A 16,102-nucleotide genomic window follows, 5' to 3' on the forward strand; every position below is an offset into this window, starting at 1 on the left:
GTTAGTTTGAAATTCAATAGTGTACTAATCAGGTTCTCTTATTTATAAGTGTGTTATTCTATGTGTGTATTTGTGTCATATAGGATTTGTGCAATTTAGTTTTATTTGTGTTTTTTTTGTTTGCAATAAGGTAATTATTAAATTCTCTTTTCTATTTGTATTCATATACTACAATTTGTTTCCATTTGTCTTTGTTAATTATTTTTGATATTTATGAATCTTATTTTTTGTATATGTTTTTAAAATGTCATGATTATTTACAGGTGTTCAAAAAAAAAGTACAGTTAGTGCAGAATGGAGGGGGGGGGGGGGTTCACCCTGGGAGCCATACAACCTCGAACCGCCACTGCCTACGTGGAGCTGTACACCACATCAAGTTACTCATGCAAGCAGTAAAATTAGATACAAAAAACCCCAGATAAAATATACACCTTATGGAGCAGTGGGGACTGTGAAGCAACACAAACACATGGATACAAACACACAATAACATACACACTAAACATTTTGTGTTGTAGGTATGTGGTAGTGGAGTAGGGACCTGAGGGAACACACTTAATCTGTTGTGAATGTTTTTTGTTACATGTAGAACTGCCTTAATTTAGCTGGACCACAGGAAGGGTAGTTGCTGCCTTGGCAGCAGCTAATGGGATCCATAATAAATACAAAGATAAAAACACCACTGCCATCTAGTGGTGACCGGTATATTGCACTAAATACACAATTTACAGTGCCATCAAATCAATGAAAACTTACAGCCGATTCAATCACATTCATTTATCTGCTTAAAAAGTCTCTGTTGCTCCTCATATTATCAAAATAATATAAATGATTTTCCATAATATAGGTAGTAATCTATTCACTATTATAAACTGAGCGGTTCAAACCCTGAATGCTGATTGGCTGAAAGCCAGATACGACAAAACATTTCTTTATAATGCTCTAATTACCTTGGCAACCAGTTTATAACAGCAATAAGGCTCCTCAGGGGTTTGTGGTATATGGTCAATATACCACGACTAAGGGCTGTATCCAGGCACTCAGCAATGCGTCGTGCCCAAGAACAGCCCTTTGCCGTGGTATATTGGCCATAAACCACACCCCCTCGGAACTTATTGCTTAAAGAAGGTATAAGCAGGAGCACAAATGTGACTGTAACGATACCATTCTAGTTGAACCCAAATGTGACTAACGATACCATTCTAGTTGAACCCAAATGTGACCGATACCATTCTAGTTGAACCCAAAACTAACAAATGTGACAAATGTGACTAACGATACCATTCTAGTTGAACCCAAATGTGACTAACGATACCATTCTAGTTGAACCCAAATGTGACTAACGATACCATTCTAGTTGAACCCAAATGTGACTAACGATACCATTCTAGTTGAACCCAAATGTGACTGTAACGATACCATTCTAGTTGAACCCAAATGTGACTAACGATACCATTCTAGTTGAACCCAAATGTGACTAACGATACCATTCTAGTTGAACCCAAATGTGACTAACGATACCATTCTAGTTGAACCCAAATGTGACTGTAACGATACCATTCTAGTTACGATACCATTCTAGTTGAACCCAAATGTGACTGTAACGATACCATTCTAGTTGAACCCAAATGTGACGATACCATTCTAGTTGAACCCAAATGTGACTAACGATACCATTCTAGTTGAACCCAAATGTGACTAACGATACCATTCTAGTTGAACCCAAATTCTAACGATACCATTCTAGTTGAACCCAAATGTGACTAACGATACCATTCTAGTTGAACCCAAATGTGATTCTAGTTAACAATACCATTCTAGTTGAACCCAAATGTGACTAACGATACCATTCTAGTTGAACCCAAATGTGACTAACGATACCATTCTAGTTGAACCCAAATGTGACTAACGATACCATTCTAGTTGAACCCAAATGTGACTAACGATACCATTCTAGTTGAACCCAAATGTGACTAACGATACCATTCTAGTTGAACCCAAATGTGACTAACGATACCATTCTAGTTGAATCCAAATGTGACTAACGATACCATTCTAATTGAACCCAAATGTGACTAACGATACCATTCTAGTTGAACCCAAATGTGACTAACGATACCATTCTAGTTGAACCCAAATGTGACTAACGATACCATTCTAGTTGAACCCAAATTGGTGTAATGTAGCCTGTGTGTATACACCCAGTGTGTGTGTGTGTGTGTGTGTGTGTGTGTGTGTGTGTGTGTGTGTGTGTGTGTGTGCACTCAGTGTGTGTGTGTACTCAGTGTGTGTGTGTGTACTCAGTGTGTGTGTGTGTACTCAGTGTGTGTGTGTGTACTCAGTGTGTGTGTGTGTACTCAGTGTGTGTGTGTGTGTTTAGGTGACTCACTAAGTTCTTCTGCCAGCTGTACTCTGCGTCCGGTGATGAGGTGGACCTTCCTCTCGTTGTCCTCACCAAAGTCCTCCAGCACCTCCTTCACGTTCTTTTCCAGGCGCCGGACTGAGTGTGCAAATGCAAACACACACAGACACACACACCCAGACACAACCCCACACACACACAGAGACAAAATGTCAGACATCAAAGATAAAGGGAACACAGGCCTCCAGACAGACAAGACAAGGCGGGCCTCCAGACAGGCGGGCCTCCAGACAGACAAGACAAGGCGGGCCTCCAGACAGACAAGACAAGGCGGGCCTCCAGACAGACAAGACAAGGCGGGCCTCCAGACAGACAAGACAGACAGGCGGGCCTCCAGACAGTCGGGCCTCCAGACAGACAAGACAGACAAGACGGACCTCCAGACAGACAAGGCAGGCCTCCAGACAGACAAGGCAGGCCTCCAGGCAAGACAAGACAAGACAAAGCATGCCTCCAGACAAGACAAGGCAGGGCAGGCCTCCAGACAAGACAGGGCAGGCCTCCAGACAAGGCAGGGCAGGCCTCCAGACAAGGCAGGGCAGGCCTCCAGACAAGGCAGGGCAGGGCAGGCCTCCAGACAAGACAAGGCAGGGCAGGCCTCCAGACAAGACAAGGCAGGGCAGGCCTCCAGACAAGACAAGGCAGGGCAGGCCTCCAGACAAGACAAGGCAGGGCAGGCCTCCAGACAAGACAAGGCAGGGCAGGCCTCCAGACAAGACAAGGCAGGGCAGGCCTCCAGACAAGACAAGGCAGGGCAGGCCTCCAGACAAGACAAGGCAGGGCAGGCCTCCAGACAAGACAAGGCAGGGCAGGCCTCCAGACAAGACAAGGCAGGGCAGGCCTCCAGACAAGACAAAGGGCAGGCCTCCAGACAAGACAAGGCAGGGCAGGCCTCCAGACAAGACAAGGCAGGGCAGGCCTCCAGACAAGTCAAGGCAGGGCAGGCCTCCAGACAAGTCAAGGCAGGGCAGGCCTCCAGACAAGACAAGCCAGGGCAGGCCTCCAGACAAGACAAGGCAGGGCAGGCCTCCAGACAAGACAAGGCAGGGCAGGCCTCCAGACAAGTCAAGGCAGGGCAGGCCTCCAGACAAGACAAGGCAGGCCTCCAGACAAGGCAAGGCAGGGCAGGCCTCCAGACAAGGCAAGGCAGGGCAGGCCTCCAGACAAGGCAGGGCAGGCCTCCAGACAAGGCAGGGCAGGCCTCCAGACAAGGCAGGGCAGGCCTCCAGACAAGGCAAGGCAGGCCTCCAGACAAGGCAAGGCAGGCCTCCAGACAAGGCAAGGCAGGCCTCCAGACAAGGCAAGGCAGGCCTCCAGACAAGACAGGCCTCCAGACAAGACAAGAAAGCCCTCCAGACAGGAGCCTATACAGCCCTGTAACACAGCCCTAGATCTAGTCCCAGCCTACCCTCTGTGTTGATGAGCTGCTGTCTGAGTGTGTTGGCTGTGATGAGCAGCATCCTCTGAATCCTCCAGAACAGGACTACATCATTGCACTCCAGCTGTGGTGAGAGAGAAACATGATAGTCATGCACTGAGACAGGGCATGTATTATATTATTAAGTTACATGCAACAGTCAGAGACAACAGGATGTTGTGTAGATGGACAACTTACTACAGTCCACAAAGGGTTACAAAATTCCAATATCTTTCCCAGATTTCCAAGATATTCCAAAAATCTTTCCAGGAATCTTCCAACCGGGATTTCTGGAATTACAGAGAACGTTGGGAAAGTTACTGGAATTTTGCAAACCTACGTTCCTCTGAAAACCTACCTTTCCTCTGAAAACCTACCTTTCCTCTGAAAACCTACCTTTCCTCTGAAAACCTACCTTTCCTCTGAAAACCTACCTTTCCTCTGAAAACCTACCTTTCCTCTGAAAACCTATGTCCCTCTGAAAACCTACCTTTCCTCTGAAAACCTACCTTTCCTCTGAAAACCTACCTTTCCTCTGAAAACCTACGTCCCTCTGAAAACCTACGTCCCTCTGAAAACCTACGTCCCTCTGAAAACCTACGTCCCTCTGAAAACCTACGTCCCTCTGAAAACCTACGTCCCTCTGAAAACCTACGTCCCTCTGAAAACCTACGTCCCTCTGAAAACCTACGTCCCTCTGAAAACCTACGTCCCTCTGAAAACCTACGTCCCTCTGAAAACCTACGTCCCTCTGAAATCAGCTAACTCTGGCGGCTTACCAAAGAGCCTAGGACCCTTACCTCCGAGTCAACAAATTGTCTCTGGTAGTAGTAGAAGCCTCGTCTACACAGGTTACAGTGATGCAGCGCCTTCTGCAGGAAGTGACGTCGGTACAGCTGGTGCCACGTGTCCTTGATCTAGAAATACAGGAAGTAAAAGAGGGAACCGGAGTGAGAGAGGAAATTTATAGGCAAAAGACGTGCAGAGCTGTGGGCGAGAGCTGTAACTCTTCCTGGCACATCACATATACAACCCCAACGGAGACGGGGTTCAATACCCGCGTCCACCTCTCCCACACCTGCTGGTCTCCCTCTCTGATTACATTACTGTCTGAAGTAAGAATAGGTATAAGTCCTCAAAACAGACAATGTCAAAAATCCATACTTAACTAAAGATCACATTGTTTTCAAATACAGTAAAAGTAATTGGTGGAATGTGTCTTGAAGACAACGTTCATTTGCCGGGGGCACAAAAAAAAACAAGGCAAGCATCACACAGTTCTTCTCCCGAAATTCCATTTCCCCTCCATGTTTCACTCATTCAATTGCGTTCCGACCGCTCCCTCTGCACACAAGCTCCAGTTCGGCCTACAGAAATAAATGCCTATAAGGTGGGCATAAAAAATCCCTCTAACTGACTGGATACACAAGCTACATTCCATGCCAAACGACAACAGATTTATCACTAATTCAAAATGGACTGGTTAATTGAAGTACGGAAGTGTGTTCAAACAACCAGCTGCAGTTTGGGAATAATTGCTTCTCGTCTATTTTCCGCTTAGGCTTCTTTGCGAACTGCTAGTACCATTTAGAATAGGTTAGCCTAGGCTATAACCCCACTAAACATACAGGTTCCACACTGAGCATATGGAAACACACTTTGATGAAGACAAAGAGCATATTTTCATCAGAGTCATTAAGCTATGGCCTACTCATCAAATAGATGTAGTGGCTGTAATTCATCACCATGCAGCCAGTGTCCAATGTAGAACTGTTAATACCGTTAGAAAATGACAAAGAACACGCAAAATAAAATCTATCAAATGTCTGCAGGCCATTAGCAAAAAGACGACAGATTTTGGTTTGTAACCCTGAAAAACGATTGGTCTTTCAAAAGAGCCAAACTAAGCCCCGTTTCAAACGGTCCCAGAGAATAACTCTCCCAGAGAGGCACCACTTCGCAATGGCAAGGGCTGTTCTCTCGTGGGCTGTTCCCTTGTGGGCTGTTCCCTCGTGGGCTGTTCCCTCGTGGGCTGTTCCCTCGTGGGCTGTTCCCTCGTGGGCTGTTCTCCTCTATTAGACAAGGGCTGTTCTCCTCTGTGGGCTGTTCCACTTCTATTAGACAAGGGCTGTTCCTCGTGGGCTATTCCTCGTCTCCTCATGTGGAAAAATATTCTGTTCTATTTTATTCTGTTATATTACATCATGTTTTTTTTGCTATAAAATAGGTGTCTTGACTGTAGGGCCCCTGACCCCATTTAGTCGACTGGTCTATTGAATGGTCGACAGGCTGTTGGTCGACCAAGATTTCTTTAGAAAAGCAGTAGACCCCCCAATAAATGGTGTACAAGATACTTGTCTGATTGGTACTAGTCTGAGTACCATTGTGGAGGCCGTAAGACATGTGCTACTGAAATTGTATGAGGTTATATTACGTAAGAACACTAATAACATTTGTATTATTGAATTGGCGACTTTTCCTCAACCATGCTGCTAAGTGGATAATAGAGAAGTTAACCAGAATATTGGTGTTGAGAACAACGAGGCAGCAGCGGAGTTCGGGGACGAGAGAACAGCCCTTGTCTAATGGAAGTGAGGAGACGAGAGAACAGCCCTTGTCTAATGGAAGTGAGGAGACAAGTCCCCATTTAGTCCCTTGTCTAATGGAAGGCTGAGGAGACTTTAGAGAACAGCCCTTGTCTAAAGAAGTGAGGAGACAAGAGAACAGCCCTTGTCTAATGGAAGTGAGGTTATATTACGTAAGAACAGCTAATAACCTTGTCTAATAGAAGTGAGTGGATAATAGAGAAGAACAGCCCTTGTCTAATGGAAGTGAGGAGACGAGAGAACAGCCCTTGTCTAATGGAAGTGAGGAGACAAGAGAACAGCCCTTGTCTAATGGAAGTGAGGAGACGAGAGAACAGCCCTTGTCTAATAGAAGTGAGGAGACAAGAGAACAGCCCTTGTCTAATGGAAGTGAGGAGACGATAGAACAGCCCTTGTCTAATAGAAGTGAGGAGGCGAGAACAGCCCTTGTCTAATAGAAGTGAGGAGACGAGAGAACAGCCCCTGTCTAATAGAAGTGAGGAGACGAGAACAGCCCTTGTCTAATAGAAGTGAGGAGACGAGAACAGCCCTTGTCTAATAGAAGTGAGGAGACGAGAGAACAGCCCTTGTCTAATAGAAGTGAGGAGACGAGAGAACAGCCCTTGTCTAATAGAAGTGAGGAGACGAGAGAACAGCCCTTGTCTAATAGAAGTGAGGAGACGAGAGAACAGCCCTTGTCTAATAGAAGTGAGGAGACGAGAGAACAGCTCTTGTCTAATAGAAGTGAGGAGACGGGAGAACAGCCCTTGTCTAATAGAAGTGAGGAGACGAGAGAACAGCCCTTGTCTAATAGAAGTGAGGAGACAAGAGAACAGCCCTTGTCTAATAGAAGTGAGGAGACTAGAGAACAGCCCTTGTCTAATAGAAGTGAGGAGACGAGAGAACAGCCCTTGTCTAATAGAAGTGAGGAGACGATAGAACAGCCCTTGTCTAATAGAAGTGAGGAGACGAGAGAACAGCCCTTGTCTAATAGAAGTGAGGAGACGAGAGAACAGCCCTTGTCTAATGGAAGTGAGGAGACGAGAGAACAGCCCTTGTCTAATGGAAGTGAGAAGACGATAGAACAGCCCTTGTCTAATAGAAGTGAGGAGATGAGAGAACAGCCCTTGTCTAATAGAAGTGAGGAGACGAGAGAACAGCCCTTGTCTAATAGAAGTGAGGAGACGAGAGAACAGCCCTTGTCTAATAGAAGTGAGGAGACGAGAGAACAGCCCTTGTCTAATAGAAGTGAGGAGACGAGAGAACAGCCCTTGTCTAATAGAAGTGAGGAGACAAGAGAACAGCCCTTGTCTAATAGAAGTGAGGAGACGAGAGAACAGCCCTTGTCTAATAGAAGTGAGGAGACGAGAGAACAGCCCTTGTCTAATAGAAGTGAGGAGACAAGAGAACAGCCCTTGTCTAATAGAAGTGAGGAGACAAGAGAACAGCCCTTGTCTAATGGAAGTGAGGAGACGATAGAACAGCCCTTGTCTAATAGAAGTGAGGAGACGAGAGAACAGCCCTTGTCTAATAGAAGTGAGGAGACGAGAGAACAGCCCTTGTCTAATAGAAGTGAGGAGACGAGAGAACAGCCCTTGTCTAATGGAAGTGAGGAGACGATAGAACAGCCCTTGTCTAATAGAAGTGAGGAGACGAGAGAACAGCCCTTGTCTAATGGAAGTGAGGAGACGATAGAACAGCCCTTGTCTAATAGAAGTGAGGAGACGAGAACAGCCCTTGTCTAATAGAAGTGAGGAGACGAGAGAACAGCCCCTGTCTAATAGAAGTGAGGAGACGAGAACAGCCCTTGTCTAATAGAAGTGAGGAGACGAGAACAGCCCTTGTCTAATAGAAGTGAGGAGACGAGAGAACAGCCCTTGTCTAATAGAAGTGAGGAGACGAGAGAACAGCCCTTGTCTAATAGAAGTGAGGAGACAAGAGAACAGCCCTTGTCTAATAGAAGTGAGGAGACAAGAGAACAGCCCTTGTCTAATAGAAGTGAGAGACTGAGGAGAACAGCTAACTTGTCTAATAGAAGTGAGGATTCACAGGGAGAACAGCCCTTGTCTAATAGAAGCTGACAAGGTACAAATCTGAAAAAGAGGAAACAGTCAAGAGAACAGCCCTTGTCTAATAGAAAGTGAGGAGACAAGAGAACAGCCCTTGTCTAATAGAAGTGAGGAGACTAGAGAACAGCCCTTGTCTAATAGAAGTGAGGAGAGAGAGAACAGCCCTTGTCTAATAGAAGTGAGAACAAAAAAATAGAACAGCCCTTGTCCATTTTAATAGAAGTGAGGAGACGAGAGAACAGCCCTTGTCTAATGGAAGTGAGGAATCCTGGGAGAACAGCCCTTGTCTAATGGAAGTGAGGAGACAGATTAAAACGAGAACAGCCCTTGTCTAATGGAAGTGAGACTTAGTCCTCCTCACAGATCTTAGCAAACAGCCCTTGTCTAATAGAACTTTTGAGGAGATGAGAGAACAGCCCTTGTCTAATAGAAGTGAGGAGAAGAACAGAGAACAGCCCTTGTCTAATAGAAGTGAGGAGACGATAGAACAGCCCTTGTCTAATAGAAGTGAGGAGACAGAAGAGAACAGCCCTTGTCTAATAGAAGTGAGGAGACGAGAGAACAGCCCTTGTCTAATAGAAGTGAGGAGACGATAGAACAGCCCTTGTCTAATAGAAGTGAGGAGACGAGAGAACAGCCCTTGTCTAATAGAAGTGAGGAGGCTTTTCTTTAGGAACTTTCAATGGCCCAGAACAGCCCTTGTCTAATAGAAGTGAGGAACAGATGAGAACAGCCCTTGTCTAATAGAAGTGAGGAGACAAGAGAACAGCCCTTGTCTAATAGAAGTGAGGAGACGATAGAACAGCCCTTGTCTAATAGAAGTGAGGACCTCCACCCCCTCCAGGTTCTCAGAGAACAGTCCCCTTGTCTAATAGAAGTGAGGGACCTCCACCCCTCCAGGTTCTCACCAGAACAGCCCTTGTCTAATAGAAGTGAGGAGACAGAGAACAGCCCTTGTCTAATAGAAGTGAGGTCCAGATCCCTCCAGGTTCTCACCAGGAGAGAACAGCCCTTGTCTAATAGAAGTGAGGAGACGAGAGAACAGCCCTTGTCTAATAGAAGTGAGGAGACGAGAGAACAGCCCTTGTCTAATAGAAGTGAGGAGGTTCTCACCAGAACAGTCCCCTTGTCTAATAGAAGTGAGGAGACATCCCTCCAGAGAACAGCCCTTGTCTAATAGAAGTGAGGAGACGAGAGAACAGCCCTTGTCTAATAGAAGTGAGGAGACAAGAGAACAGCCCTTGTCTAATGGAAGACAGGAGACTCCAGGTTCTCACCAGAACAGCCCTTGTCTAATGGAAGTGAGGAGACGATAGAACAGCCCTTGTCTAATAGAAGTGAGGAGGACAGAGAACAGCCCTTGTCTAATAGAAGTGAGGAGACATCCCTCCAGAGAACAGCCCTTGTCTAATAGAAGTGAGGAGACGATAGAACAGCCCTTGTCTAATAGAAGTGAGGAGACGAGAGAACAGCCCTTGTCTAATAGAAGTGAGGAGACGATAGAACAGCCCTTGTCTAATAGAAGTGAGGAGACGAGAGAACAGCCCTTGTCTAATAGAAGTGAGGAGACGAGAGAACAGCCCTTGTCTAATGGAACTGAGGAAGCACCACTGCGCTGAGGTTAGTGCCTTTAACAGTTTGTTAACAATGATAATATAAGCAGTTGATACATTCAATACATTAATGTGGAGCGGCAGGGTAGCCTAGTGGTTAGAGCGATGGACTAGTAACCGGAAGGTTGCAAGTTCAAACCCCTGAGCTGACAAGATACAAATCTGTCGTTCTGCCCCTGAACAAGCAGTTAACCCACTGTTCCTAGGCCATCATTGAAAATAAGAAATAAGACTTTGTTCTTAACACCGACTTGCCTAAAGGTAAAAAAAAAAAAAAATAATTAAAATGGCAATTGTTTTTATTGACTGAATATATATAAGGGCATTTAAGATTTGTAATCAGTCACAGTTATGATGAATTAGGCATTGCGCACTGTTGGCATATACAGTAGATATATACAGTCATATATTATTTAAAAAAATTGTGATTACTCGAACAGTCAAAACAAATGTCAAATGCCCATCCCTAGTCTGATAGAAAGTGTCAAAACACAGAATACATAGATATATAGATTAAGATACAACATCTTCCTAGAGGGCATGCCCCCTATACTGTATCTTGACCCTACAGGTGTGGTTACAAAGAGAGACAGAGAGACAGAGAGGTAGAGAGGTAGAGAGGTAGAGAGAGGAAGGAGAGAGAGAGAGAGATGTTACTGTGATTGCGCCCTCCAGGTGCCTCATTTATCAAAGGTGTGTGAGAACAGTCTACCTGCAAAGGTTGGTATTTATCCATTTTCAACTTGATGGGAAAGTGTGTGTGTGTGTGTGTGTGTGTGTGTGTGTGTGTGTGTGTGTGTGTGTGTGTGTGTGTGTAATCCTGGGACAACACCAGACTTTATCTTAGCTGTGTGTTTTGGTTGATCTGAGGTCTGCTTACATCAGATTAAAACGATAGGTCACCCTTGACCCCCCTCTGACACACACAGGATGAAAGAGGGCAGACTTATGTCCTCCTCACAGATCTTCATGCAAATCTCAAACCATGCGTGCACACAACTTTTAGAACTTTTAGAAAGTTGATCAATTTTATTGCAAGCAAATTGGCTTATAGTTTGTTTGGGGGAAATGGGAGGCGTTTGATGCACAGGAATGATAATAATGGTAGGCTAATAAGAACATGAAAAACTTAAGGCCTAATGATAAAACAACTACATTTACCTTTTGGTAAGGAGATCACATAGCAGCATGTCGCCTCATGTTTCTTGTACTTTTATTACACACTGTAGGCCTAAATCAGAATTGACAGGACGTCTCTCCATTTCTGACATAACTGGTTTCAATTATTCCCACTACACGACAAATAGGGCGTGGCCAGTGTTTGGCACTCCACTAGGTGGCATGCATTTTTACTGTGGAAACGTCACAGCAACATTATACCCACACCGCTATAGAAATGTGATAAAATTTCCCATTGGGCTTTTCTTTTAGGAACTTCCAATGGCCCAGTTCCAACATCTCCACTTCATACAGCAAAAGAGGATGTTATGGATGTTCACCATAAACAGATGAACGGAGGGCGTTTTCCAGGCCGGGCTGTAGCACTGGCTCACAGACACATAAATATATGGCTCTAATTTATCAATGCAAACATGCGTATATATCTCCACGTATGCTAGAATTTAGTAAGAAATGTACACATGGTTGATAAATGAGGCCCCTGGTTCCAGGTTCTCACCAGGACAGGGTCCACCTCCACCCCTCCAGGTTCTCACCAGGACAGGGTCTACCTCCACCCCACGACCCTCCAGGTTCTCACCAGGACAGGGTTCACCTCCACCCCTCCAGGTTCTCACCAGGACAGGGTCTACCTCCACCCCTCAGCCCTCCAGGTTCTCACCAGGACAGGGTCCACCTCCACCCCACGACCCTCCAGGTTCTCACCAGGACAGGGTCCACCTCAATCCCTCCAGGTTCTCACCAGGACAGAGTCTACCTCCACCCCTCAGCCCTCCAGGTTCTCACCAGGACAGGGTCCACCTCCACCCCACGACCCTCCAGGTTCTCACCAGGACAGGGTCCACCTCAATCCCTCCAGGTTCTCACCAGGACAGGGTCCACCTCCACCCCACGACCCTCCAGGTTCTCACCAGGACAGGGTCTACCTCCACCCCTCAGCCCTCCAGGTTCTCACCAGGACAGGGTCCACCTCCACCCCACGACCCTCCAGGTTCTCACCAGGACAGGGTCCACCTCAATCCCTCCAGGTTCTCACCAGGACAGGGTCTAACTCCGTCCCTCAGCCCTGCAGGTTCTTACCAGGACAGGGTCCACCTCCACCCCTCGACCCTCCAGGTTCTTGCGGACGGTGGTGACCTCGTCGTTGGCCAGGTAGGCTGTGTGGTCCTCATGGAGTTTTAGCAGGCGCTCCAGCTCCTTCTTGGTTTCGTTGCAGATGTGCTGTTCGGGCGAGCGGCTCGTCCAGCTCATCCAGCGTTGTTTCCAGTAAGGACCTGCCATGTCATTTATCACAGAGTCAGCTAGAGAGAGAGAAAGAAAGAGAGAAAGAAAGAGAGAAAGAAAGAGAGAAAGAAAGAGAGAAAGAAAGAGAGAAAGAAAGAGAGAAAGAAAGAGAGAAAGAGAGAGAAAGTGAGAGAGAGAGAGAGAGAGAGAGAGAGAGAGAGAGAGAGAGAGAGAGAGAGAGAGAGAGAGAGAGAGAGAGAGAGAGAGAGAGAGAGAGAGAGAGAGAGAGAGAGAGAGAGAGAGAGAGAGAGAGAGAGAGAGAGAGAGAGAGAGAGAGAGAGAGAGAGAGAGAGAGAGAGAGAGAGAGAGAGAGAGAGAAATGACATATCCAACCATAACCCAGAAAGCAGGCGAAGTAAGTAAAGCATGTGGCAGAACAGGGGAGAAGTCATGGTGGAGGTGGGGGTGTATAACCCACTGTCTTTGAGGCGTGCCTGCAGGGTCTCCTCCATGAACTGGATGGCTGCATCCCACTGGGGCTTGTCTGTGATGGAGCGGTCCTCCAGAGTATTGTGCTGGATCACCCTCTGACAACACACAGACAGGAAATCAATGCATACTAATGTTTGCCTGCTGTATATGTGGTTGAATATGACAAAGTGTGTGTGTTGCCGTGTGTTTGTAAACGTACGCATGTCTGTACAGGCGCATGAATGCGTGTACACGGGTACGTGTGTGTGTGTGTGTGTGTGCGTGCAGGGATTTTTTAAATCTTGGGGTTTTCCGGGCGACCCAACAGTGTAAAAGAAAATATATACAGTATCAGTCAAAGGTTTGGTTATTTTTTACTATTTTCTATATTGTAGAATAATAGTGAATTCATCAAAACTATGAAATAACACATGAAAAGTGTTAAACAAATCAAAATATATTTTATATTTGAGATCCTTCAAAGTAGCCACCCTTTGCCTTGATGACAGCTTTGCACACTCTTGGCATTCTCTCAACCAGCTTCATGAGGTAGTCACCTGGAATGGATTTCAATTAACAGGTGTACCTTGTTAAAAGTTCATTTGTGGAATTTATTTCCTTCTTAATGCATTTAAGCCAATCAATCAGTTGTGTTGTGACAAGGTAGGGGGGTATATAGAAGATAGCCCTATTTGGTAAAAGACCAAGTCCATATTATAGCAAGAACAGCTCAAATAGGCAAAGAGAAACGACAGTCCATCATTACTTTAAGACATGAAGGTCAGTCAAAAAGGAACATTTCAAAAACTTCGAAAGTATCTTCAAGTGCAGTCACAAAAATCACTATGCACTATGATGAAACTGGCTCTCATGAGGACTGCCACAGGAAAGGAAGACCCAGAGTTACCTCTGCTGCAGAGGATAAATTCATTAGAGTTAACTGCACCTCAGATTGCAGCCCTAAATAAATGCTTCACAGTGTTCAAGTAACCGACATTTCAACATCAACTGTTCAGAGGAGACTGTGTGAATCAGACCTTCATGGTCGAAATGCTGCAAAGAAACCACTCCTAAAGGACACCAATAAGAAGAAGAGACTTGCTTGGGCCAAGAAACACGAGCAATGTACATTAGACTGGTGTTAATCTGTCCTCTGGTCTGATGAAACCTGTTTACATTGATCACTCTTGAGATGTTCCTACAACTTGATTGCAGTCTACCTGTGGTAAATTCAATTGATTGAACATGATTTGGAAAGGCACATAGTTGTATTTATAAGGTCCCACAGTTGACAGTACATGTCAGCGGAAAAACCAATACTTCACGAATGCACTGCATACACATATACGTGGACACCCCTTCAAATTAGTTGATTTGGCTATTTCAGCCAAACCCATTTCTGACAGGTGTATAGAATCAAGCACACAGCCATGCATTCTCCATAGACAAACATTGGCAGTAGAATGGCCTTACTGAAGAGCTCAGTGACTTCCAATGTGACAACGCCACCTTTCGTACTAGTCAGTTGGTCAACGTTCTGCCCTGCTAGATCTTCTCCAGTCAAAATGTTCTGTCCTTGGTAGCAACACTCACTACCGAGTTCCAAACTGCCTTTGGTAGCAAAATCAGCACAATAATTGTTCGTCGGGAGCTTCATAAAATGGTTTCCGTGGCCGAGCAGCCACACACACAAGCCTAAGAACACCATGTGCAATGCCAAGCGTCGGCTGGAGTGGTGTAAAGCTCGCCCATTTGAACTCTGCAGCAATGGAAAGACGTTCTCTGGAGTGATGAATCATGCTTTGCCATCTGGCAGTTCGACGGGTGAATCTGGTTTTGGCGGATGCCAAGAGAATGCTTCCTGCCCCAATGCATAGTGCCAAGTGTAAAGTTTGGTGGAGGATTAATAATGGTCTGGACCCATTTTCTATTGTTCTGGCAAGGCCCTTTAGTTCCAGTGAAGGGAAATCTTAATTCTACAGCATACAATTAACTTCTAGACGATTTTGTGCTTCCAACTTTGTGGCAACAGTTTGAGGAAGGTCCTTTCCTGTTTCAGCATGACAATGCCGCTGTGCACAAAGTTCATACCAAAATGTGTTGTCGAGATCGGTGTTGAAGAACTTCACTGGCCTGCACAGAGCCTTGACCTCAACCGCAATGAAAGCCTTTGGGATGAAGTGGAATGCGGACTGCAAGCCAGGCCTAATCGCTCAACATCAGTGCCCGACCTCACTAATGCTCGTGTCTGAATGGAAGCAGGTCCCCGCAGCAATGTTACCACATCTAGTGGAAAGCCTTCCCAGAAGAGTGGAGGCTGTTATAGCAGCAAAGGGAGGGGACCAACTCCATATTAATGCCCATGAATTTGGAATGAGATGTTTGACAAGTAGGTGTCCACATACTTTAGGTCATGTAGTGTACATCCATCCATCATTTTTGTATTTATACATTTTTGGGATGGAAAAATGCTTTCAGTGTGAACTTAAACTACTGAAAATCTGGCATATATTTTCTGTTATAATATAATCTTTGAGAACTAACAAGCTAGACATTCAGGGAGAATCAAAAATGTGAAAAACACTGAATTTAGCATTACTGATTGTTATTATGTTTGAGCAACACCGCATTAGCCATGGCAAAATGCATAAAACTGCCAAAATGTATGTCAGCTCCATGGAGAAACGTGTAGAATTGCAGGAAATGGTCTTAAATTGTACTATTTCTCTATACAGATGGGAGCCTCTAAAATGTTCTCGAAAATTCACTCCACCCATTGCCACGCCCACCACCTAAGCTCCTTTTTGATCCAGAAGAAACCCTGGTGTGTGTGTGTAAGTGTACCAGGCTGTCCATGGCTGTCTCATTCCACTTGTGCCTCTTGATACTCTCGTCCTTCACCGCCTCCTTCAGCTTGTCAAAAATGTCATCCTGGTCCTTCCCTTTGTACTCCGCCATGAAGCGGGCAAACTCCTCCTGCAGCGTCTCCCAGGCAACCTGGAGGACAGAGAGCCAGGTATCAACACGACACCATGGCCTACTACAGACAGCACTACAACACCCATACACCACTCCTGTCAGACCAACCAGAACACGTACATTTGACTGGCACGGTAAATCCA

The 16,102-nt window shown here is 45.6% G+C and overlaps 1 protein-coding gene across 4 annotated transcripts in view; it reads right to left on the minus strand.

Annotated features, from left to right (window-relative positions):
* The window catches only part of LOC135524746 (dynamin-like 120 kDa protein, mitochondrial), an 88,557-nt gene that overhangs the window by 37,396 nt on the left and 35,059 nt on the right, over positions 1 to 16,102 (minus strand). For 3 of the 4 annotated variants that reach the window (XM_064952536.1, XM_064952534.1, XM_064952537.1), the window contains 6 exons: positions 15,825 to 15,977; positions 12,988 to 13,096; positions 12,366 to 12,586; positions 4,640 to 4,756; positions 3,831 to 3,924; positions 2,390 to 2,500 (listed from right to left, as the gene is read on the minus strand). In XM_064952536.1, coding sequence (XP_064808608.1) covers positions 2,390 to 2,500; positions 3,831 to 3,924; positions 4,640 to 4,756; positions 12,366 to 12,586; positions 12,988 to 13,096; positions 15,825 to 15,977 — 805 coding nt within the window. The remainder of the gene's footprint in view (positions 1 to 2,389; positions 2,501 to 3,830; positions 3,925 to 4,639; positions 4,757 to 12,365; positions 12,587 to 12,987; positions 13,097 to 15,824; positions 15,978 to 16,102) is intronic. The other variant, XM_064952535.1, reaches the window with a different exon arrangement.

This window comes from Oncorhynchus masou, chromosome 31 (assembly GCF_036934945.1).
Source record: "Oncorhynchus masou masou isolate Uvic2021 chromosome 31, UVic_Omas_1.1, whole genome shotgun sequence".
NCBI lineage: Eukaryota > Metazoa > Chordata > Actinopteri > Salmoniformes > Salmonidae > Oncorhynchus > Oncorhynchus masou.